At 40.1% G+C, this 24,629-nt stretch overlaps 4 protein-coding genes across 7 annotated transcripts; 2 read left to right on the top strand and 2 right to left on the bottom strand.

Annotated features, from left to right (window-relative positions):
• Positions 1–321: 321 nt before the first annotated feature.
• On the bottom strand, positions 322–6,167 carry tubg1 (tubulin, gamma 1). Its single transcript, XM_038726042.1, has 11 exons — positions 6,007–6,167; positions 5,622–5,734; positions 5,202–5,369; positions 5,018–5,086; positions 3,742–3,821; positions 3,531–3,657; positions 2,484–2,570; positions 1,831–1,980; positions 1,536–1,688; positions 1,289–1,450; positions 322–723 (listed from the first exon to the last, which is right to left on the bottom strand). Exons 1-11 carry the CDS (start codon positions 6,053–6,055, stop codon positions 526–528), a joined length of 1,356 nt encoding a protein of 451 aa, XP_038581970.1. The 5' UTR covers positions 6,056–6,167; the 3' UTR covers positions 322–525.
• A 922-nt stretch (positions 6,168–7,089) lies between these two features.
• Positions 7,090–15,983, top strand: retreg3 (reticulophagy regulator family member 3). Of its 3 annotated transcripts, none has more exons than XM_038726040.1 (10): positions 7,090–7,187; positions 7,420–7,695; positions 9,465–9,571; positions 10,014–10,044; positions 10,152–10,278; positions 10,384–10,468; positions 11,018–11,155; positions 12,546–12,625; positions 13,055–13,187; positions 13,278–15,983. In XM_038726040.1, the coding sequence occupies exons 2-10, from the start codon at positions 7,448–7,450 to the stop codon at positions 13,823–13,825; spliced, it is 1,497 nt and encodes a 498-aa protein (XP_038581968.1). In that variant the 5' UTR covers positions 7,090–7,187; positions 7,420–7,447; the 3' UTR covers positions 13,826–15,983. The 3 variants fall into 3 exon arrangements, with proteins under 3 accessions (XP_038581968.1, XP_038581969.1, XP_038581967.1); XM_038726041.1 differs by having other exon boundaries at positions 7,091–7,187; positions 7,406–7,695; XM_038726039.1 differs by lacking the exon at positions 7,090–7,187 and having other exon boundaries at positions 7,200–7,695.
• Positions 15,984–16,520: 537 nt separating this feature from the next.
• On the top strand, positions 16,521–19,307 carry LOC119908393 (PSMC3 interacting protein). 2 transcript variants are annotated; one of them, XM_038726045.1, is made up of 8 exons: positions 16,521–16,625; positions 16,962–17,062; positions 17,151–17,240; positions 17,357–17,468; positions 17,674–17,819; positions 17,954–18,007; positions 18,530–18,589; positions 18,724–19,307. In XM_038726045.1, the coding sequence occupies exons 1-8, from the start codon at positions 16,607–16,609 to the stop codon at positions 18,778–18,780; spliced, it is 639 nt and encodes a 212-aa protein (XP_038581973.1). In that variant the 5' UTR covers positions 16,521–16,606; the 3' UTR covers positions 18,781–19,307. The 2 variants fall into 2 exon arrangements, with proteins under 2 accessions (XP_038581973.1, XP_038581974.1); XM_038726046.1 differs by lacking the exon at positions 16,521–16,625 and adding an exon at positions 16,862–16,880.
• Positions 19,308–20,427: 1,120 nt separating this feature from the next.
• Positions 20,428–24,617, bottom strand: mlx (MAX dimerization protein MLX). The gene is made up of 8 exons (XM_038726043.1): positions 24,579–24,617; positions 23,365–23,401; positions 23,121–23,210; positions 22,769–22,878; positions 22,505–22,607; positions 21,902–22,001; positions 21,475–21,676; positions 20,428–21,390 (listed from the first exon to the last, which is right to left on the bottom strand). The coding sequence occupies exons 1-8, from the start codon at positions 24,615–24,617 to the stop codon at positions 21,334–21,336; spliced, it is 738 nt and encodes a 245-aa protein (XP_038581971.1). The 3' UTR covers positions 20,428–21,333.
• Between the last annotated feature and the right edge of the window lie 12 nt (positions 24,618–24,629).

The following is a 24,629-nucleotide window of genomic DNA, read 5'->3' as shown; positions in this document are numbered from 1 at the left end:
CCACCCAAAGCTTCGGTTTGGATGAATGACCTGATGTTATTCCTAAGGCTAGAAAAGATAAAATATGCCATTAGAGGGTCAACACACAAATTCCACATGAGATAGGACCCTTTAGTGTCTTATTTCGAAAGACTCAAGACCTTTCCCAAGAATTGAGTAGGAACTGTATCCTTCATAACCTCTAACCTCCCCTCAGAGACTGCTTGAGCTCTCAACAAGCTAAAGTATAATGATAAGCAATGATGATATGTTAGCCTGTATGGTTGTATATCCACAGAAATACATGTATTTCTGTATGTGTATATATGTGCATCTTATCTATTTGTATTAACTACAATTGTTTTTTTTATTATTATTATTATTATTTGCATAAGCAGTGTGTGGGGGGTTGAGGAACAAAAGAAAAATGCTTCTTGTCAAGTGTCTAAACAATCCTTGTTTTTGTCTTTGCAAATAAAAAGTGTATTTAAAAAAGAAGAAGAAACTAGCTAAGCATGTATGCTGCCAGGATTGGAGAAAGTCTGTTCACTGTTCTTGCGTGCCCCAGGAAATGTAGTCAGGCCGTGTGGCTGCGCTGTACTCGTCTATCAGCTGCTGGACCACTTCACGAGAGTTATCCAGCTCATCAAAGTTGTCCTTGAATATGTCCTCTTTGCGGAACTGCTCCAGGAAGGCTTCTCGCTTACGCAGTTTGTCGTACTGCCGGCACGTCCGTTCAAACAACTGTGGGACAGCAACAGAGAGGGCATCAAAACTGAATCTAATACTGTGAGAAGGGAATAAAATCCCCGTTCTTAATTTGACTTCTTTATAACTTGCACAGTTTCTGTTTTGTTTTTAATTTCTATGTTATGAGAAAGGAAAAAAATCTGACTTCATTGAAACTTCCTTGGATGAATTTCCTCTTACCGCCATTTAAGACCTTACATATAAGGAAAACAATGAGGAGAAAAGTCTAGGCAATGTAATATGACTAATCTAAATAAAAACTTCAGATTAAGTAATTTAGCGACATCACAGGATTGCATTTTCCCTCAACTTCACAGCTCATATTTTAAACCAGCCAAACAAGGAAGAAAAAAAAAAAAAAAAAAAAAGTTTCAAGGAATTGCCTAGTCCAAAACCAAATTTTTGTGGAATTCCCCTCCCACTGCTGCTCAACTTCAGTTTTAGGGCAATTCATATCCTCAAGTATTGAATGAACACAGGTCTCTACTGCATAAACACACACAGGGGGAGAATTTGACTGAGCAGGCTGAGGTGACACAACTTAAAGATGAGCCCTTACAGAAGAGATACTTGTGTGGTTGGCCATCATCAGGCCGCTGACTCTGTGGGCAGAGGGCAGGTATGGGGACTTCCTGGACAAAGCCACCTGAATGCTGGCGGGACCCCAGGGAATGAAGCTGGCGAGTTTACGTTCCCGGATCCTTTGGAGGCTTTTATGCACCTATATCAGAGTCAGTCGAGATAAGTTTAAATACTCTGCAAACACGTTAAGACAGACTGACACCTCACATACTGCGCACTCGTACCTGTGTGGGGTCGACCTCTCCCTGGATGATGTTAAGGATGGCGATGTAGCAGTGGCTTGGCTGCCTCTCTCTTCCTGTGGACACCATCACATTCTTGGGTTGCAGAAGCCTCCTCATCACATCCAGCACTGTGGTTTTCCTCACACTAGCGACCTGAAACCGTTTCAGTGTTTTAAATATTAACTGCTAAGAATACTTTCTGCTGCGTTAAAATGAACACACCTGAGTAATGTCATTTTTGTTGACTAAAATGTCTCTCAATTTGACTTCCGTTCTACCACAGGTCTGAACTCACCGACTGGTCAGTGGTAAGTGGTGTGTACCCAGTCATAAGGAAGTGGAGGCGGGGTGTGGGGATGAGGGATGCAATCAGGCCAATAAGGTCATTGTTCATATAGCCCGGGTAGCGCAGGGTGGTCGTGCTTGCGGACATGATTGTGGACACCTGTGTATGAAGGTCCAGTTAGACACAGAGCTTTGTATTAACTACAATCTGGTAAGAGAGGTAAGTTAAAAAGGAGTTAGGGCTGGGCAACTGACTCGACAAACTGGTTTTGTGAATCTTGTCATTTTTGTAGTAGGCACCACTTGTATAGTACAGTCTGTCTGAACGTTTGCCTTTGTTTAAACAGTTAAGTAGACTGCAGTCTAGAACTATAACTAAAACCTGCTGACTGACGAGCGGAAGTTTGTCAAGTTCAACCATGTGCAACTAATTTCTAAGAAAGCCGAAATCCAGTCAGACGTGCAACTGACTTGCCAAACCGGTTTGTGAATCTTGTAATTTTTGTAGTGAGCAACACATGTATAGTTCAGTCTGTCTTTTGCCTTTGTTTAAATACAGTTCAGTGAACTGCAGTCTAATACTATAACCAAAATCTGCTGACTGACGACCTGAGAAAACAACTGGAGGGAGTAGGTTTTAACACTGAGCAATGTTTCACTCACCAGCTGATTGATCTGGGAGAACGAGGGATTCTGGATATGCAGCCTGTCTGTGGCGATGCGATTTAGAGCCGTGTTATCCAAGACCACCTGATTTGCAACACACACACACACACACACACGGGGCAATTGTTAGACAAATGAAGAGAAAACAGAAGAGAAAAGTTTCCCTCCAGCACAACAACACACTGAAAGTCAATACACAGCTACAATGTTAAAGGAAGACTAATGACAGTCAAGGAACCTCTTAAGGAGCAACAGTGTGCTGTTGTCAGGAGAGCTGAACATAAAAGACACACTGTACAGTTGCAACAAGGGGACCGATTCTTGAGCAGATTCTATTAGCTCTGTGGCTAATTTAATCAACATGAGGCCTTACGCAAGACCCTGGAGGAAGTAGGTATTAGACACCATTAGATCCTCAGAGCATCTCAGACTAATACAATCACCGATTTTACAGATTTAAGAGAGAATTTCTACGTTCGATTTGTAATACCTCAATGCTGCCACTGCAGATTGCTTCTTAGTCTGCTACACAAGTGAAAACACTTAACTACATCTGTTGTATACTTTCACAAGAAGAAGAAAAGTTTGTATTAGTGCAAGGTCAAAGACTATGAACTCACATGTTGTAGTGGATCCTGATAACAAGTGACAACTGGGAAGTCGAATTACCAACCGCACACTTCAGAGAGATAAGTGACAATCTCTCTCTTCATAGATGTGGTCATCAGTATTTTGGGTGTTAAATTAAACAAGCCTAGCCAAAACTAGTCCAGTGCAGTGGAGATTTCGGTTGATGAAATAAAGTTTTTATGGCACTGTGACTGCAGTGTGTAATAGACCTGTGAGACTTGAGATAGTTTGGCTACTGTGCTGTGTTTGGTTTGTCCAAGCGGCACAATTACAAGCTAACTGGGGCTTGTAAAGAAAAAAAAAAAGAAGCAATTTTTATGCCATCTTCTGAGGTTATTTACAGCTATGGCTGCGCTGCGAATTAAAGCGAGTAGTGGGATTAAGCAACATCCATTCCTGAGTGCTGCTGCTCACCACGCAGTCTGCGTTCTGGGTGAGCCTCTTCAGTGTGAGCAGCGAGTTGTACGGCTGAACGACCACGTCACTCATCTCATCCTGGTTTGGGAAAACAGAGTAAGTCTGCACAAGCTTCTTTGGATACCTGAGATCAGAGGAAAAAATATATAAAAAAGATACACACACACGGGAAAATATTTTCAAACAAGTTGCATGTGTGTTTCTATACCGGTCATTAAGTTTCTCCAGTAGATAGGATCCCAGTCCTGAGCCCGTCCCCCCAGCAATGGAATGACACAGGACAAACCCCTACAAAGACAAAGGATTACTTATTACTCCCAAATTTACTAGCTGCAGCGTGCGCACTGTGTGTACAACGCTTACAGTAAACTCTACTGATGCAGAAAGCTGAATGTGTGTGGGTGAGCAAATGCCTCTCTTCATAGGCAGTTATATAAATGGGTGTGCAGCCCCACCTCACAAATAGGCTCCCCCACCCCCCCAAGACAGCCCTGTAATACCTGCCTTCTACACTCGCCCGGCTATTATCACCAGACATTCTACACGCCACACCCTGCCAACATACACATGCTCACGGCAGCTCGGCCCACCTTCCTATCCAATGCACACATGAGTGCACATACTAAATAATAATGTGGGGTCATAATGGGAATGAGTTACAGAAATTGCAGCCCTTAGAGGGGAAATGCGAGTGTTATTTCATGGGAGGTTGGCAGCTGAAGAAAGTTCGCCCAAACATAAAAAAAAGAGGCTAAGAATACTATCGAGGCATGGCTGGGGCTTTGCTAGTTTTAGGATGACAGGTACTGGTCCCTTTTTAACATAGTTTCAATCAAGTCATTCATTTCTACAAGCATTTTTTCCAAGAGTTACAAGAGTTTGACTGAAAGACTAAGAGAAGTCATGTCTGAGTACAGTCAAGTAATCCCAGATACTATTCAGACCATGGATTACTGAACAGGACTATTGTGCCCAAGCGGTCAGGGGGCCACCTGAGCTTCACCTACACGTCACTGACAGTGACACAAAACAATGATTACAAGGAGACTCAAAACAACCACAAAGAGATGCAAATCAACTACAACGAGACACGAAATGACCACATAGACAAAGTTTATGTTTTGTTTCCCTTTCAGTCTGGGCGTCTTATTCCAATGTAGGAGGGGTTAAGGGACTCTTACATGTCTGTGTCCAGGGGCCCATTGTCTCATCATTTGTCCAAGATTTAGACAAAACCTGCACTATTTATACAGGTTTAATCTGAAATAAAGTCATTACCTATGAACAACAAAACAAAAACGTTGCATGTTTGAGGTTCGGGCTCCAGCTGAGGGGGGCGAGAGGGTGGTCTGACTATACTATTAAATAATTCTTCACACAGGAATATCACATTCCTTTTCAATTAGTCTTTTTTATCATCCCACACAGCCACATCCCCGATCACTCCCTGCCCCAGGGACAGTCGGTATGTGATAAAGACTTGCCTCCAGACTGTCACTGCCATCTGCTTCCCGGTCAATGATGTCAAAGATGTCCTCTTGGATTTTTTTGCCCTAGAAGGGAGGTGGAAAGCCAAAGCAGGGTTTTAGATGTATAACATTTTTACTTCTTTAACTGGGATTAATGACATGGGGTTAAAGATAGAAAGGTGTCATTTCTGGTGATCACCTGTGAATATCCACTGGCCCAGTTGTTCCCAGCACCTCCCCCATGCTCGGATAGGTAGATGTTCTCTGGGTTGTATAAATTTGCGTAAGGAGAGTTGAGGATGGAGTGGATCACCCTCGGCTCCAGATCCAGGAGAACTGCACGGGGGATGTAGTGCTCATCGTCAGCCTGGGGAGTTTTATGAATAACCAGGGGTTAGCCGGTAATACTGCAGTCTGTAGGTTGCTCTGTCCTTGTAGGCGCTGTGTTAGTTCAGTTTATGCTACAACCACTCCACCTAGCGGCACTAAATGCTGTTGCACTCAAGCGTCACCCAATAAAGACTGAAACAACATACACCGTCCTTACTGTGCAAAACAATATACGCCCTTTGTAACTCATGACGTGAGAGATGATGAAGTCAGTGCTTAAACCAGTTACCTGATAGAAGAACACATCCTTTCTGTCGGTCCCTTCGGTTGCAAACTCCTCAACAATCCCCTCTGGGCTGATGCCGTGCTCTGCACACAGCTGCTTCCAAAACTCAAACCCGACTGCAAAACAGCGAGAGGAGCAGTTAGAAACACATTGACGTGAGGTCACGTTTATGTTCTTGCAAGCTTATTAGACAAACTTAGACCCCATTAGCCAAACGTCAGCTAAATTCATCTAGGCTGTACTGTTATTGCTGTTTATGTTGTATTTTGAGCTTCACTTGATACTAGCATTTAGCTAGCATCCTTACAAAGCAATAAACCTGACATTTTAGCTAGCTTCATGTTCATGTGGGCAGAGGGATGGTAATCTTAACTTTAACTTCACGTACTTTGATTTCCACACTGTCCAAGCTGAAGCGTTATGATTTCCCGCGGCATGTTCAGTCTTCAGTTGCTCCTTATTGAGCTAACGTTAGCCCGATAGCTGCTTGCTGGCTAAATAATTCAAGAAGTGCTGCTGCTCAAACTACTTCACGACCACTAGCCCGCTCCTTCCCGCTTGGTACTGATGTGAAGCAGACTTCTTCTTCTGATGAAAAACCGCCATTAAATGTGCATACCGCCACCTACCGTATCTATCGTAATTTAAAGTTTTATTTTGAATGTCTTTGCCGGAAGTATTAGTATGCTATTATTTCGTTCTTGACATTCGTGGAGTTGATAGCATTTCATAATGGATGTGCAGTGCCCTCCGGTGGCCACATTGCGTAACTGCACCTCTACATATTTTGAAAGCTTTAAAACATATAAATTCTTATTATTAATACATTTTCACTGTATGTGACAGTTGAATTTCTTAGTATTAGTTGCTGCTACTGCAGTATTTATAGTCATGTTTTCCTGCCCTCTAGTGGCCACAATTAGGAACTACAACTGAATGCCTTCTAGTCAAGTTAGACTATAATAGCATTGTATTACTTCCGGTTATATCGTTCAAAATAAAACTGTTTACAATATGGTGTAGTTACACATTAAGACCACCGGGTGGCGCTGCAGACACATTATAAATTGTCAAACATTTCTTTTAACTCCACTATTAAAACTAAGCAGACACAGCTGCGAGCTAAATATTTCCGGTGAATAATTTTCATCTAAAATCTGTAAGATCGCTTTTTCAAGTAAGATCATAACTAACTATGAAAGCGTTATGTGTAAAAAGTGTGAAATTATTTTTTATAATCAGAGTTCTGTTGCATTTAAACCAACTACATATAAAGTCGGAAGCGACAGAGCTTGTAAACGAAAAATATATGGATTTTGTTAAAACTGTATTTGGTTTGTACATTATCTTAACCCAACAGGTTAGGCGTCAAGGTGATGGCTTGCTAATATGTTTGTCAATGGAGTGCTTCAAAGCAAAAAACAAATAAAAAACTTTTCCTCGTGAACGCACCATGACATAGGGGCTCGTGCAGATTCTGATTGGACTGCTTAGGGCTCGGAAAAACAGGTTACGCCATATTGTCAGCTGCCGAGGACAGCGCTACATTACTGCAAATATGCCAAAATAGTAAGTGTCATCTTGTGATGAAATATGTTCACTTTGTCTTTGATAACGTGCTCGCTCCTGATAGAGACAGATGTTTATTGACACACGATAACACGGCGATTCAGCTGGCTGTTCCCCTAGAAACCCATTAGCATAGTTGTGTTAGCCGATGTTGTGAGTGGAGCTGCGCCGTGGCGCTGTGGTGTCCCTCATCAAGCGGTTTACTTGTTTCCACTAAGTCTTTATTTTACAGGCCTACTTTACCGACCGTAGACGCAAACATGGCGCACACTGGTGCAATGGAAGACGCATCCAAGGAGGATTTCTCTGCCAAGCAGGGATCTGGTGTCTGCCTGCGAAGTCGACCATGCTCCAGCGAGAGAGACGGTCAGGTGCGGGCTGTCAAAGCTGTTCTCCAGTCCAGGTTGGGGCCCTACGAGCCAGTCCTGACCTACCTACAGTCCGTCCTGGTGTGGGAAAGACCCCTCCAGTGCGCGCTTCTCTACACTGTAGTCAACGTCGTGTTCTGGTGAGTTTCAGCTGATGTTTAGTGTTAAACTTTGTTGATGTCAAACTTGTTCCTCAGTGTCTTTGTAGTGTCAGTGTTGTAGCAACCTACAGTCAGACAACACAGCGGCTGTTTGGTCGTTAAGACGAAACAGCCAACGTAATTGCAAGCAGCTGGTGCTTTTGCACAATGCAAATGTTTCACCTGTCAATTCAAGACAGCACAGATGGCCGGTGAGTGGTACTATTTATAAACACACTTCTACCTGAACTGTCATGTTGCTCGCACACTGTGGCGCCATGGATTATCAGCTTTACCAGTTTCATTGTTGCTGCGTCGGGGCTGTAAATTGAGGTTGAAGCTGCAATTTACAGCTCCACGGAGTTGACACTACAGATGTAGGAGGAAATTCACTTTCAGTGGGTCTAGTTTTATGTGGCTTTGGTTCGCAAGATCTGTAAGGTATGAAGTGCATAATTGCAATATATATCTCTCTCTTTTACCAGGTGTGATTGTATTCACTCAGCCCTTAAATGAGAAAATCACATGATTAACCACGTTTTAACATTATGAAGAAAGTACAGAAGAAATCAGTAGGTGAAAGTGTAGGACTGGGACATGTTTTGGCTAAATCAGGTGACATTTATTGTTGTGTGGTAAGAATCACTGACCTGGTAAGGCTGGCCTGGCCTGCATGCTTGTGGAGCTCAGGCACTGAGCCTTTATTCGATTAGACCACTGGGCATGTTAGGCTGCCCGTCCTGTCTCCCTTTTACTTGTGCTTCAGCACACGTTCAGTGGTGCGAGATAGTTTCTGCCCAAAGATATGCATTCATAATCTGTACTAATGCATGAAGCGACTGACGATGGCAAGTCACACGGGGATGGGGAGGCAATATCGACAACCTCTCTGACAGCAGGTCACCAAGGTTGTCTTGATTTTTCCTTCTTAAAGCATCAAATGGAAAACAGATATAACTTATAAGTTAAGTATATAAGTTATACACTCCTATACCGCTACCCATCGAAATGCATCTTTAAAAAGTGCTTTTTAACCAGCTGTAGCTACTAATTGCACTGCTACCCCAAATACAAATACACCTCATCCTGTCAACAAATTCTTTGTTAGGTTAATCTCTTAAGTACAGATTGACAAAATCCTGTAACGTTGTTGTGGTCACCCAATTTGTAAGTCTTGTGAGATGAAAGTGGAGCAACAATTCAGGATTTTAATTGTTGAGCGCCAAGAAATGAAATCAGTTTGTGTGAACGGGCACACAAACACTCCTTCACAGATGGAAACCACCTGAAACAACACCTGTGTATCACGATCACATTTTGTTGTACTTAATTCTTGATTGTTGGGGACGTTGTTGTGGAGCACTCTGCTGTCTGATGTCTGTCCTTAACTGTAATGTCATATTTCATGGTTTTTATAAAAGGATAATAAACAAAACTAGCTAGATCTACAGCCTGTAGCTTTACCGTTGTTAGTGGATGAGGTTTTCATTAATCAACTCTTCCCTGATTTGTCAGCTCTACAGTTTATTTATATTCCATAACTTTTATAGAAGAGAAATCAATATTCTTATCCCACATAATTCTCATTCAACTATAATTCGGTTCCTCTTTTCTTTGTTCTGACTAAAGGAAACAGTAGATCATGACTCAAAGGTTTTGTGGTTTCATGAATTCTGTACTAAATTTAACTTTGTCTATGGTTCACTCCTGGGGTGACGGGCATCAGAAGCGCTGTCTGTTCATGTGTTGTTGTTTTTTTTCTCCTCCAGGTTCTTCGCCCTGACCTCACTGCGTCTGCTGTTCCTGCTGGCTTCTGGTCTGGCTGTGGTTGTCTGTGTTGATGCCTGGAGAAATAAAATCTGGCCAGCGATTAAAGGTACTACAAGCTGATTTTATACGGGCTCTTTGTCTCTCAACATACTCATACAGGCTCCGTACATTTCCTTTACCTTCCCACTGGAATGTCATGTCGCTTCTTTCTTGTATTAATTGTACTTTCGATCATTTCCCAGTTTACTGTGACTGCAACAAATGTACTTTGTCAGAATAGATATGGCAGCAGTCAGCAGGCCCACACTCTGGACTTTGCAAGTGATTTGTATTATATCTGGAGCAGCTAATCTCCCAGACCTGTTTTTGAACTTACATGAGCTAGTGTTACATATTAAGTGTACAAAATCCCAAAGAGACCAAAGTGTGTGGACACGAGCTTAAGTTGAAAGTGCGCTATAATTTTGACTACTTTATATATTGTTACATTAATGTGCATTATGGTATGTAATGTTTCTTAAAGTGATGGATGTTCCCTCTCTCCACAGTCCGAAACCTGGAAGACTCAGAAAATGAGAGGTTTGTTACTGTAACCAGCCAGTATTCCCTTACAGATAATGCAAACAATAATAATGGCATAAGTAAAAAGCAGATGACGGTGTTAATAATTTTCTCTATTTTTCTAGCTGGGGTTTGGTGCAGCCTGGTATCCTCAGTGTGCCTGAACTGTGCCACCACATCGCTGAGGCCTGGGTCAGTGGAGCAGTTCTCAAATCTAGAGTTGTGCAATACAAAAAACAAAACCCTGGCAAGGTGAGGACCATATTTAATAATTATTATTAATATATTTATTTACACACACACAAAAAGTCAACAGGCATTGTAGATCTTGACGTGATTTCCTGTGTGTTGTTTCAGTTTTGCTTCCTGACCTGTGGGGTGTTCACCTGTTTAGCTGTGGTTGGACGCTACATTCCTGGATTGGTGCTCTCCTACTCTGCTGGTGAGTCCCAGCACTTTAACCGGTCCTAACTACAGATCCAGGCTCCGTCACAGGACCACGTTGGCAGGGAAACTCATCCTATTAAAAATTCATGGGTGGCGAAACCAGATCTGTGGGGCCCCAGTACCCTGGGCGTAGCCTGTGAGGTGATTAAAGCCAGAATGAAAGACACACAAGGAAAGATGGAGGGAAGGGAGCCAGGCGGAAAGCTAAGGAGGTCAGACTGAGACTGGGCTAATCTCCTAACCTCCAACCAGTGTAGGCTGGAGAGCCGGGAAAGCAGGAGCTGCTAAGGCCCTCGGCTCTGACGTCTTAAACAATCCACAGCAGCTTGTACTCTACATGTTAACTCCCTGTTGCTCCCTCTGCCTCACTGTCTGTATATTTACTGACTAACTCAGGCTTTTGTCTACTTACAGTGATGAGAATCATTGAGTTATTGAATCTATACAGAACACAAATGAACACTATGTTCTTCTCGCGTGTACTAAACTATCCCAACAGAATGTCCTCCTTAATAATGACTATTATTGCTTTCCTCTCCTTTAGTGTTGGCTACTCTCCTGGCCCCTCTGGGAGCCCATTACAGGCTGTTTCAGCATGTGTGCGTGAAGCTGGAGCCGGTCCTGCAGCGGCTGGACTTCAGTGTTCGAGGATACATGATGTCAAAGCCCATTGATAATCAGTGTAAGTAGTACAACAAATCTATTAATTGTATTTTTCTTTTTAATCATACTGAGAACAATTGTCAATTTTCAGGCCATTTTAGCAACATAACATGACCATCATTTTAGATCAGATGATTTCCTCATGCAGATCTGGCACTGCAAATTAATGAAAGATAAGGTCAAAGACACATTTAAACCTGAAACAAAGAAACGTAAATTTAAGGTTATCTTCACGCAAATTTTATGGCCACTAACAGTGTTATTCGCTTATGCTCAATTTTAGCCAGATGCTCATCAGTAAATGATGTATATGACACATCGAAGGCAGTCACCTGTAATATATTGTACTGTAGTAAAGGTAATGCTTTGGTGGCACTAAACCACATGATGCTAGTTTCAATTGATAAACTGATTACATGCCCCTCTCCTAAATGTAAAAATAATTTTAATATTTTTTTGATAATTGCTAATATGATTAATAGTTCATCGTTTCAGCTCTAATTAGGCTCTGCCGAATCCTCTTGTATTTCTTCACTGGGAGTATTTATCTCCTCCCAAATTTGTTCCTCCACAAACGATGGAATTGAAATCACAGTGAACAAATGTTTTACTGTAAACAGCTACTGCAAATACTCTCTAAATAATCTCCACTGTTTATGAAACATGGTAGATGTGTGGTAAATTTAAGAATTTTATCTCGAAAACTGATGTTTTACAATATTTTTAATTCTGTCATCATCTAAACAATTGCTGTCAATGGAAATAGAGCATCTTTAAACATCAGTTTGTCTCTTATGGAGAAATCAATCTTTGTGGGGGGAAAAAATAAATAAAACATTTCTGTGTTGTCTCGATGAAGTACACACACATTCTCAAAATTTTGTTTTAAGAACTGAATTTTTGACACCAGTTTGAAATCTGCCTTTGCATGCATGTGATTGTCAAAGATGTCCTAGAGTGAAGTCGCCTGTGGTTTGTCACAAAGGTTGTGAGGTTGACAAGTCCTGGCTGATGCAGAATAAACATGCCGATGCCTAATCAGGCATTGTGCTGTGTGGATCAGAGACAGATCAGCGTTTAATGTTTTGGTCTGGACAGTTCTGCTGATGGACCTCTTCTGTATTTCTCTTTTTTTTTTCTTCATCTTCCTCCTGTTCCTCCTCCTCCTTCTATCTCAAAATGCCAGGCCCTGTTGCACAGCAGCTATAATTTCATATTAAATTTGAGCAGAAATTGACTTTTATTATAATTTTTGGCCATATCAGACTTTCACTGCATCTGTATTGTCATTACTCTTCTAAAAGCAGTTGTGTGTGAACTTTACATTTAATAGGAATTAAAGGCAGCTTTCCCTCCTCCATCCTAAACACCATCTACAGTGAATGTATGTTTGTCATTTTGCTCTGCAGTCCTGCGGAGGCCTCTACATGATGCTGCCTCAGGTGAAGCCAGTGACAGTGAGGAGGAGTTGGCTGCTTTCTGTCCAACGGCAAGTCTCTCAACATTTTAATTAACCTTTTGGCCAAAACAGTTTCTAAATCCATGGTATACTTTCACTTAACATAAACATTTGTTTGTTGTCTGGTCTGATGGATTTTACTTTTTGTAAAACAACTGAATTTGCTTGTTTGATGAGAAAACGGCCTGCATGTAAGGCAACTTAAATTAAGTGCCCTGTCAGTGTGGAATGTATACAGATAAATACTAACCACAATGTACATGGCTTTGTATGTCAGCGCAGCGTTAGTTACAGTAGCTCATCTAAGCCACTTCCTGTTGGGGTTAAGAACCTATGTATTTTCGTTTTTGTGTGTGCCTGCAGAAGGTATGAGAGCAAACAGAGTATAACTGAAGTAGAGTAAAATAATATAAAAACAAAAAAACTAATAATACCTTTTTAATCTGCTGTCTTTCCTAGTTTGATGATGCTCTTGTTGCGAAGGAACTTTCAATGACCGACTCTGAGCACTCTGATGCTGAGGCGTCCTACACTGATAATGGAACATTCAACCTATCACGTGGGCAGACTCCACTCACAGAGGGCTCTGAGGGTAAGTACACAGACATTGCAGATTTTTTTTCTCCATTATTTTTGTGGTGTGTTCTTGTCCCTCAGCCTGTCCCTGTATGTGCTTTGGTAGATTTTGATAGACACAGTGACGCTGAGGAATCCTTTGCCCAAGACCTCCCAGACTTCCCCTCCATAAACCCCGATGCCACTCTGATGGATGATGACGATGACACAAGCATAGGTCTACCTAGTCTGGGTCCGTTTGAGCTAACTAGTAACCAGACTTCAGTGCTGGATGTAGATGTTCATCTGGACTCGGACCAGGAGGATCTGGATGCAGAACTTTCTCTCAGCGGCCTGCCACCTGCTTCTGATTTCACCGGAGACTTGGCCGGAATCATCGCCAGCAACATGATCCAGGCCGCGCTGGCCGGGGCGATGCAGCCTCGGCCTCCTGCTGCCCAGCGCAGAGAAGGCCGTCCCAGGGCCGGGGCCCATCGGAGCTACCGCAAGCAGTCCAGCTCCGAGCTGGACACAGACTTGGACGGAGAGGACTTTGAAATGCTGGATCAGTCTGAACTCAACCAGATGGATCCCATTGGAGGAGGAGGAGGTACTAGACGGGGAGAGAGCCAGGGGTCTAACTTCTTGTCTAGTCTGCTGGGTAAACCACAGTAAGGTGGTGGGTGCGTGCGTGTGAGAGCGTGTGTGTCTGTACGCCAGTGTGTATGAGTGCAACTTCATGGGCAGTGGACATGTTGACACGCTGCGACTGTTGTTGTGAAGAGATGATTTTAGGTTCCAGCAGCTCTGCTTCTGATTGGCATCAGTTTACCACTGTGAAGTACTATTTTCTTTTTTTTTTTTTTATCTTTTCAAACTCTTTTCTCCCGTACTTTTAAACCCTGATGATTCAGAAAACTTTTACTTTGTAGGCTGAGCAATAGGAAATGCAACGACAAAAAAATAAAACGCATTCAGAAATTAAATAAACCAGCATCACTGAGCCTTGTTGCGGTCTTGTAATTTAACACACACCATAAGTTACAAGGGTACTTGTTAGTGACTATAAATAAAGAACAGTGCCCATAAAATCTTTTCTACCTGGAGATCTACACATACAGGGCTATTTAACATGGGACCAAATATGACATTCCTGTTGGTCGAGCTGAGCCATGTTGCAGCCATGTAACAGCATTTAAAATTTAAGTTTCTTTTACTTATTAGAAAACAATTTCTTTGATATTTTGTTAAAGAACCAGCAATCCATGTTGCTGCTGATATTAGTGCTCTGCTGTCTTTTCAAGTAACACGTCACTATCATCTGCTTAAAGATGGTTTATTTAATGTTACAGAGATTAATTAACATTTTTCTAAACTCTTGTCAGCAGTTGTGGATTTTGAATAGAGCTGCAACAATCGGTCAATTTGTTGTCAACTATTAAAATTTATCGCCAGCTAATTTGGAAATCAATTAATCATTTTGATTCATTTTATTAAGAAAAAATGTCCAAATTCTTTGATTCCAGCTTCTATAATGTGTATATCTTGTCGGGTTTCTTTACTCCAATATGACAGTAAACAGAGTATCTTTCCGTTGTGGAAAAAACAGGACATTTGAGGATGTCCTCTTGGGTTTTGGGAAACACTGATCAACATTTTTCTTAAAATTTTATAGACCAAACAATCCGGAAAATGATGGAGAGACTAATTGATTATGAAAATAATCGTCAGTTGCAGCCCTAAGTTTGACAGTGATTTTCTTCTGTGATTTAAGATGAATAATATTTGGATAAAAGTTACAGTTTCTTTGTGTGATTTTCTTTACTATTTTTTTCCCTTTTCTGCCATCTAACATATGAAGACATCCTCATGCATTTTCTTTAACGAGTGTGACATAACAGTCTTAAGATATCTGACCCAGAGGAACACTTGATGTTGTGTTCCTTGTTCATTGTATTTATGAACTTGTGCCCCAGGATGAGCTGTGCTTCGTTATTTTTTTGTGAGTTAAAAATATTTTTTCATTTTCCTGCCCTTTAAAACAGCTCAGTGACACATTGTGTCCATGTTTAATACCTTGAATGACCCCTGAGCTTTGTGTTTTTTTTCTTTCTCAAAAGTAATATTTCAACAAGTGTCTGTATATCTTTGACAATCTTTGTGTTTTCATGTAGTTGACAGTCATGCTGATCTTTTTAAGACAAAAATCAAATATTCTTCAATTCATGGATCTTTTACTATTTTAATGGGGAAACATGTTTACATAAAAATTGGGTATAGACAGTTATCCTTAAATCCTTTTTTAAAAAAGTATTAGTATATACTGATTTAAAGTGGCTTTTATGCGCTAGTCAGCCTGATTTCCTTTTGATGGACAAACCATGTCAGTATGTTAAAACTTAACAGTGGAAATTGCACTTAAAACGAGCCACTGTTGAGATGTATTAAAATGCTTATATCAAAGAGTCTAAAAAGGCTGGTTTTTAATAGTTGAATACGCATTGCTCTTTTTACTGGTGTTCTTTCGAGTGGAAAACCATAGCTGCAAAATATTTAGCACAATTTTTAAAAAACTGCTGGATAGGAAATTGCTGGGGTTTTGAGGCTAAATAAAGAGGAGAGCTTAGTCTTGCTTGTTTGACCGGGTTTGGCCACCTCTGTTAGCCAGAATGTTCATGCTCATTGCTGCTCCATGAAGAGTCAGTTCCTCAGTATGAGTGATCTGTAGTCAGTTTCATAATGTATATGTGCATAGTAGTGTATTTTCTTCTCTGTATCTGGTTTTGATATGTTTTGATGTGCAAACCGTATTGAATAAAATGTTTGCAATGAAGTCTGTCTAGAGTATTATGTCATGTGACAGGAAGAGAAAGATCAGATAACAGATAATCTTGAGATTATTCCAAAGTCTTTCATATAAGACAAATCAACAATAAATAAGCTCTGAAACTTTGGAACCATTAACAATTAAAGTATATGTGGTACAAGATTTTGTTTTATTACTATGCAGATGGTATAGGTATTTTCTTTCCAACACAATAGCCCACATTTGAACGAAATGTTATTAAAATATTATTCATCAAAATGTTTTAGGCCAGGACCCTGAATGAACTGAGATTAAGACCAGCCAAAATTACAGAGTTCTCACTCCGCTCTTCTTTTCGGATATCTCAAACGTTCCTCTTTTTCTTACGTAGGATTCAGCCAAAGTTGTAAACAAATTGTTTTATTATTATTATTAAGCAAAGATTTATCTATCTCGCTCTGTTAAAAGAGCGCTGTTAATAAAATCAACGGAGAATGTGATGAGTCGTCGACGCCACTGTCGCAGAGCAGATATTTCTGGTGTGATGCATCCGGATGTATCTTGAGGCATAAACGATCTTTGAGGTGACGCAGATTTCGCGCGAAACTTGTTTTGGGAAGCTAAAGTGAAAAAAAGGACAGGCATTAGAAATGAGTAAAAAAGATAACGGTAAGAGTTAGCTTTATATCGGGATGGTTTTCACTGTAGCAGGCTATGCGGCGTATCGGACACTCTTATCGATCGGACGACGCTCGTTAGAGTTTATAGCTAGTTAGAAAGTTTAGCTAGGAGGCTATCAGCTAGCTAACGTTAGCGACACAGGCAGAATGATAAGCTAGCTGACGACAAGGCTCTCCAGCCTTTTTATATGAGGTTTCTCCAAATCACTTTTACAGCATGTACACATTTGTTTTCAAGTATCAAGTATGTTATATTAAATTTAAGTACCATATGGGAATGTTTGTGTCAGTGCATATGATCAGACTCTCCTGCTGTCACCCGCAGTGGCGACTCTCATCCTTGCCTATCTGAATGAGAAGAACCGCCCCTACAGCGCTCAGGATGTCTTTTGTAATTTACAAAAGCAGCATGGATTGGGCAAAACGGTGAGATTAATAACACTTATCTATAGCATACAGTGTGTGTGTGTATAGCCTACAGTTAATAATTGATTGCATATTTGTGATTCACTAGGCAGTGGTCAAAGCCATGGAGGTGCTGGCACTAGAGGGCAAGATAAAGGAGAAAACATATGGCAAGCAAAAGATTTATTTTGCTGATCAGGTTAGTCTGTTCACCTGATATCCTGTGTTGCTGTGGACAGAAAGCACTGAAAGTAACATACGCACAAACTGTTATTTGTACTTGTATGTTTCAGTTGCTGCTAATATCTCCCACAGGCCCAGTTCAAAGAAGTGAAGGATGTAGACATGAAGGCCTTGGACTGTCAGATCTCTGAGCTCAGTGAAGAGGTGCAGTCCCTCAACCAGATCTGCAGACAACTAGACGCAGGTGGAGTATGCCATTTATCTTTAAGATATTTGAATTGTTGTAGGCCACTGGTTGTTGCTGTTTTGCATAAGACATCTCTGGATTAAAGGAACCCTGCGATTGTCTCACTGCATTTCTCTGACAGGGGGTGTTGTGTACATTTGTGTGTGTGTGTGTGTGTGTGTGTGTGTGTGTGTGTGTGTGTGTGTATAATCTCTGCTAACAGAGGTGAAGGAGCTCAGCAGCTCCCTGACAACAGAGGAAATGCTGTCAGAGATCCGAGAGCTGAAAGCAGAGTGTGCTGGGTACAGAGCACGTCTGGAGAAGATAAAGTCGGCCACAAATCACGTCACACCGGAAGAGAAAGAAAAGGTTGGGAATATGCTTTCTAATCACAGCAAACTATCTGTAAAACCTAGTAAAAAAATATACACCTGTTTTGTTTTGTTTTTTCCCATTTGCTGTACATTATGGTAGTACATTGCTCATAATATTTAAATTTCCAGGTTTACAAAGAGCGGGATGTTTACGTGAAAGAGTGGAAAAAGAGGAAGAGATTGGTAACGTATATAGAGCTGCAGTGATTAGTTGGTCAGTAGATCACACAGACTTTCTTCAGCCAAAATGTCAAATATCTTATGGTTCCAGCTTTTCAAATGTGATAAATTGTTGTTTTTATTTGTCATATATGACAGTAACTCCAATTAAGTTTCTGGACTGTTATTTGCACAAAACACATAATTTGATGACATCCCTTTGGCCTCTGAGTAAATGTGATTTATTTTTTCACTTTATTTTTTACATTTTATGGACTAAACGAGTAATCGAGAAAATAATCGGCTTAATTGTTAATTGAAAATAAGTCATTTGAATTTTGAGTACATTTCATTGAGGGCCACAAAATAACTTCTGTGCATTTTGCCACTGTAGCTCATGTAATGCCACATTTGAAATATTTCAGTTGGTAAACATTAAATAAAGATATCGTTATCATGCAAAAGAAATGCAATAATTATTTCCTCAGATCGTACTTTTGGTCAGATTGTACATTTTTAAACTTTGTTGTGCTTTGTTTCTCTCAGGCTTCAGACATGATAAATGCAATCCTGGAAGGGTATCCTAAGAGCAAAAAGGAATTCCTGGTGAGTGGAAGCAGCTCATAAAATCTACTTTACAAAACTCTGATGCCACAACCTGTGTGTGTTTTACCTCTGTGCCAGTGTTTTTTTGTGGTTCACAGTACTGATTAATAATAGACTTGGTGTTGCCCTCACAGGATGAAGCTGGAGTGGAGACTGATGAGGACTGTAAGGTGGTTGTTCCAAGTACTTGAAAAAACAAGAAAACTCTTTTTCATCCACTTCATCAATGTAAGCTCGCGCAATACTTAGCTAAGAATAGATTAGACATCAGAGCAGTCTGAGCCGATTCCTTTTTTATACCTTTCCTTTTGAACAAATAGCACAAAACTTTTGTAATTTAAAGTATATTTATGCTAAAGTAGCTCAGTCCTTTTCGACACACTAGCACTACGTCACATCATTAGATACCCCTGAGGGATGCTTGTTACCTCAACATTAGTCTATTTTTTCCCCTTTTTATAAGCCATAAAACCAATTCCGATGATGAAAATGTCAACTAATTATTCATTATAGCTTTGAGAGCTGCGCTTTATTATTATTGTGTTTTTCTTATTACATGTTAAAGTCTGTCTTGCTGCAGTTTTCTTTGTGGTTTTTCTATGTACAATTTTCATTGTGTAAAGCATGTAGGTTAGTCATGGCCTTCAGGTATTATCATCTTTTGTACTGTTTCTTCACTCTATATTGCTGTCAAGTTATTAAATGTTCATGACAGTAACTTTTGATGCTTTAGTGGTCACAGAATTTCACCAACAAAAGAACCAGACTCATTTTTTGGTTAACCATCTTAAAACATCAACACACAGATTTTACAGGTTCCCTGGGTGTAGAGATGGAGACTGCTGCCCAGCTACAGGATTTGTCCTGCTCGGTTATCATCTTACACACTTTATTTCCATTTTACATGGGGGAAATTAAACAGGACAAACATTCAGTATATTTCATTACATATGTTTATGTCACTTTTTAGATAGTGATACACAATAGATGGCTTTTATAAAACAGTCAAAAGAAAATACATGAAGCAACAAGACTGGGTCAAAAACTTTTACTTCCCTGTGATTACAGCAACAATAAAGCCACTCTTTTCTTAGCTAACAGCTTAGCCATGTGTATGGCAGATGACTTACTCACATATTGGAAACAAAACTTTCAAAATCATCATGAAAATCAGCTTTATATCATGTGTAAAGATCAAAGCATGAAAAACTTGACTTCAGTACAGTGGCTGTAAGTCCTTGTGCGTTGCCCTGTGCACGGTTCTCACCAGGACCGTGCAACTGGTGGAGGTTACAGTGATGCTTTTCAAGAAGGATCAGTCCTGAATAGTCAAACCATTTTCTACAAGTGCTGCTGACTAGTGCACCATTTGGAATGATCTGTTTGGAAGGATCATAAAAGTCACTGACGAACAAAGTAAGTAACATTCGTCAAGGTCAAACCACAAAGATTTAAGTAATTGAAATTGTCAAGTAAACTGAAAGGTTCATTTTGTATTTAACATCTACCAAATAAACAAGACATCTGCAACTAAATAGCACATGTATTTAACAACATGTAGGGTAGCTCAAATATAGTCAGATTTTATATATATATATATATATATATATATATATATATATATATATATATATATATATATATATATATATATATATTATATATATATATATATATATATATATATATATATATATATATATTATATATATATATATATATATATATATATATATATATATATATATATATATATATATATATATATATATATATATATATATATATATATATATACACACACACACACACACACACACACACACACACACACACAATGATTGGTAAATCTTTATGCTGCATACATTGCATACCTGTCACCCGTGAGATTTCAGCGAATTGTCAGAGCTGCGTAAATGAAACCCTCCCACCACACTAAAAGGCAGGAAAGTCTGTTGTAATCAAACCTCAGTGATAAAATCCTGAAGCACCATAGAGCATGGTTGCACAGTGAAGTGAAAGGACAGTTACTCTGCAGTAGTAGAGTATTTTCCATTGTCTGCTGGAGTTCAGGAGTGGTATGGCTGACTCAATGGTTGTGCGCTGAAGCGGACAGGAGCCATTTGGATCAGCATTAGGCTGCAGAGTTATGCTTGACATAACAGAGGAGAAGGTGTGGCTCATGAGTTGCTCAAAGTGTGTGGCGTGCCTCCCCAGGGAGGCTCCTAACTGTTTCAAGGGAGGCTCAGTGAAAAAATTATATTTATATTAATAATAATTAGTTACCAAAGAGATCACATTTAATATCCTAAAATGTGTGTGGTTGTGTTAAAGAGAAGGGGGGGATTTTATAGTTGTCTGAGGGGAGGCATGCAGTCTCAGACTTTGAAAACCCCTGATGTATTAAACATACACATTCATTTGAAAGCTGTTACTTTTACGTTTCACCTTAATTTCTTAACAGAACAATAGTAAGACACATCATTTCAGCAGATGCTGAAACATACTCAGCTATGTGTATGGATGTGCATTTAAAATCAGAAAGTCCTTCTTAAACATGTAACTACTCAATCCAATTTGTGGGTTGATGTAATCCAATTGCAGCCAGGGAGTCACCGATGAGCTGAAGTAAGTGTAAATACTGTGGTGTGGCCTGAGGCTGATTGGAGTTTTTACTCCACCCTGAGAGGCCAGAGCAAGCCCAAAGTCAATTTCTCAGAGTTCAATCCAGTGCTTTCACTCGGTCAATATAGCTGACCATTAAGCTGCCGGAGCACCCCAACAACAAACTCCCTCAGCGTCTAGAAAAGAACAGAAGAAACACACAAACTGTATTTATCTCAACATTAACAAAGCAACACTGACCATTTTTTACTGGGTCTTACCTGTGGCTTGCAGTGCTCCTCGATCCAGCTGAAAACACAGGCGGAGAGTTCTTGGAAGCTGCTAACTGAAACTGAATTGCTGAAAGACTGGAACAGGGAGTCCATGATGCTCTGAAAGATGTTGAACTTGACTTGGTCAGACACCTGATCCTCTCCCTGCTGTGGGTTGTTCTGGTGGGCCTTCACTATGTGCTCATAGTTCCTATTAATAAAGACAATCACAGTTCACTGGCATTGCAAAATATACAATTTAATGAATGGCCATGACTGTTTCACTAAGAAATAAACTTTTTAAAATCTATATTTTTATCTGCCTGGATGCAGAACAAGTAGGGAGGTCTTAGTTTGCCACATATTGGGACTGTAGAGAAAATTATACGGGGGGGGGGGGGTGTTTGCTGAGAATGTTTGTGAACCACCATCTCACGTTTTCATGATCTTCAGAGCCATCACTTCTTTCCTTAGTACAGAAACCTCTTCCTCTTGCTTCTTCTTTTCTTTATGAAGAAAATGGATGTAGTCAATTGCTGCAAAAAAAAAAAAAATAGGAGGTGTTGTCCCTTCACAATCATCTCCCATACATACAATAAAAAGTGCAGTTTTCTCTGTACTTGGTGAAATGTTTGTCTCCATCTTTCTATTAAACTTTAAACTCAGGTGATCTGAACATGCTCATTTATATCTATGCGTGCCTTTTCTTCTTTTTCATTCTTGTCTTTTTTTGCTTGCTTGGTGTAATGTGAGCATGCGAGACTGAAGTATTAATGGAGGGTATAATAAACATGAAGATTTGTGTCACGTGACTGATGTGACAAACATGTGGCTCTGCCAGATTTTTGCGCCATGTTCAACCAATTAAGCACCACAGGACTCTAATGGAAAACTGCTAGATAATAAAGTACAGTAGAAAGATAATGTACTGACTTGCTCTCATTTACTATCACAGATAGAGATAGTGAGATGTCAAATTATGTATTAACTACTATTCCAAATAAATACATCACATTCATCCAATAAGATCACATCTTACTTTTCTGCAGTACAGTAGCTTTGCTGATCTTCTGTGCTCCCACTGCAAATTCAGACTGCGGCTGGCAGGTTGGTACTATGGACTGCAGGTCATCGTAGCCTTTCTAAAAAATAAATAAATAAATAAAAATTAGAGGTCATTACTAACTACTAAACAAATGAAAACATAAAAAAAGACAACTCAAACATTTCTAAAAAGGTGTGTGGTGTATCTGCAATAAGTCACAGAGACCTACATCTTATTTGCAGTGTATTGTAGACTTACCTTAATAGCATCCCTACGCTTCTGCTCAGCTTGTGTGTGCGCTTGTCTTCGTCGATCTTTATACGAGTCCTTATATGACGTCTCATGTCTGTAGTCACTGTCTTCATCATCTATTCAACAATATATTAACATTCAGAATAAGGAAAGTGCCTCTAACCTCTCCAAAATGAACCATTTTGTTGTTCAATACAACGTTTTGGAAACATTTATTAACTGATGATGATTAGTTTAAAAAATCTGTTGGTCTAAAACCGTTTACACATGCCTGGACTTTTTAGTTTCTAAAATGTAGCAGAAATTCTCTCTAGAAACTTTCAGCAATGTCAGATCCCCTCTGTTACAAACATGATACCTGTATTTGGTACTGAAGAGGCACTTGTTGAGCCGATGCTGTTGGCCCTGGACCCAATTGTACCCTTTCCGGCAGTTTCAGCAAAGAAACCTACACAGCAAGACAGCAAACATCAAAGATCTTTCACAGCAAAACCAGAAATAGACTGACATGCTAATCTCAGAGGCCAGAAACACAAGGTCACATCACATCGCCTAAATATGAAATGATATGACAAAAAACAGAATATGAACTGAAGACTCACTAGGGTCAAAGCCACTGTCGCTGAAAGCACCGTCTGTCTGCAGAGCCATCACCAGACAAGAGAAGATGCAAAAAGGAGAAAATAGAGGCTTAGAGACTGGAATAACAAGTGGGAAATTATGCTACCCAAAATACATTGACAAACGACCAATAGCTAGCCTGCCTGATAGATGGTCTAAACCCCCACTGAGCATTGCCCTGATTTTTCCAATTCAAGTATGCAGGAGGGTAAAGAGCTGCACCAAATTATGACTTCAATCACAGACTTCACCATTTGATCTAGGCCACCACAACAATAGTTCCTAGTGTTCCTAGTTAGTAATGTGTGGTTCCCAAAGTTGGGGCCATGTCCCCCCAGTGATTCAAGGGGATAAAACCCTGAAAAATGTATTCTCTTCAACACTAAGTCTTGCTAGATGTTTAGGGTATTTGACAATGACTACTCTGATTATTAAGATTATTAGGATTCACTCCCTCTACCTACAGCAGAGATCACATTAATACAGAGTCTCTGAATAAAACCTTGTTGGCCTCTTAAAGACTTTCATATGTTTATTCCACAGCTTTATTTAGCAGTCCCTGTCACGAGGAAGACTGGAAACTTATCTTTTAAGTGACATTCCACAAACATGTTAATTTTACGATTACAGCTGAATGGGAACCAGCTTGGTTATTGCTATTTACGACATTATATTAATGATTATAAAGAGCCCCGAGCAATACTTCTGACAAGGGAAATGGACCAAATAATTTCCTAGTGACAAATATACAGGTGTCTACTGAATTTATATGTTGCGGGGCTGCAAACAGCTATGAATCTGCAATATGAACGTTACTAAAGTTAGATTTAACGTTACATCTGCACTTAACTTCACGTGGATGTTTGACAGAAAGAAACAAGAAATGCAAAAACTGAGATGTCACGTTAGATGGGTGCACATCTATTTTCAACTAAGACAAAATTCCACACGAGGAACATAAACTTCCCCGTTTTGTTTACTTAATCAGCTAGCTAACCGCTGTCGCTTCATAACGTTAGCAAACGTCACCAAGCTAACGTTAGCTGTCAAGCTAACAAAGACGAGCTCTCCCGTAACGTTAGCAAAACTTCAACTTTTAGACAAAACAATGTTTGCCACTTATCGCTACTGTCACAAGGCAGACGTGCGAATTAATCTGCCAGAAACTTGAGGTCACCTAACATCAGTAACTTACTTTCCAGTGGTCTTCTGGCGACGTTGTCGGGTCCGTCATTTTGGAATACAA

The sequence above is a fragment of the Micropterus salmoides genome, unplaced genomic scaffold, assembly GCF_014851395.1.
Source record: "Micropterus salmoides isolate LMB-PRFRI ecotype aquatic unplaced genomic scaffold, ASM1485139v1 Ms_hic_scaffold_1782, whole genome shotgun sequence".
Taxonomy (NCBI): domain Eukaryota; kingdom Metazoa; phylum Chordata; class Actinopteri; order Centrarchiformes; family Centrarchidae; genus Micropterus; species Micropterus salmoides.
Note: the sequence above shows the minus strand (reverse complement) of the source record. Positions and strands in the feature narration are given on the sequence as shown.

Coding starts and splice junctions, on each gene's coding strand:
- LOC119908393 (XM_038726045.1), top strand. Junction 17,063..17,150: donor AGCATGGATTGGGCAAAACG/GTGAGATTAATA, acceptor GTGATTCACTAG/GCAGTGGTCAAAGCCATGGA. Junction 18,008..18,529: donor GGAAAAAGAGGAAGAGATTG/GTAACGTATATA, acceptor TGTTTCTCTCAG/GCTTCAGACATGATAAATGC.
- retreg3 (XM_038726040.1), top strand. CDS start 7,448: ATGGCGCACACTGGTGCAATGGAAGACGCATCCAAGGAGGATTTCTCT. Junction 10,279..10,383: donor AAAAACAAAACCCTGGCAAG/GTGAGGACCATA, acceptor GTGTTGTTTCAG/TTTTGCTTCCTGACCTGTGG. Junction 11,156..12,545: donor AAAGCCCATTGATAATCAGT/GTAAGTAGTACA, acceptor TTTGCTCTGCAG/TCCTGCGGAGGCCTCTACAT.
- mlx (XM_038726043.1), bottom strand. CDS start 24,617: ATGACGGACCCGACAACGTCGCCAGAAGACCACTGGAAA. Junction 23,211..23,364: donor CGACAGTGGCTTTGACCCTA/GTGAGTCTTCAG, acceptor CTTGCTGTGTAG/GTTTCTTTGCTGAAACTGCC. Junction 22,002..22,504: donor AGCTACTGTACTGCAGAAAA/GTAAGATGTGAT, acceptor TTTTTTTTGCAG/CAATTGACTACATCCATTTT.
- tubg1 (XM_038726042.1), bottom strand. CDS start 6,055: ATGCCGCGGGAAATCATAACGCTTCAGCTTGGACAGTGTGGAAATCAA. Junction 5,370..5,621: donor AGGATGTGTTCTTCTATCAG/GTAACTGGTTTA, acceptor AAAACTCCCCAG/GCTGACGATGAGCACTACAT. Junction 5,087..5,201: donor GGGCCAGTGGATATTCACAG/GTGATCACCAGA, acceptor CCTCCCTTCTAG/GGCAAAAAAATCCAAGAGGA.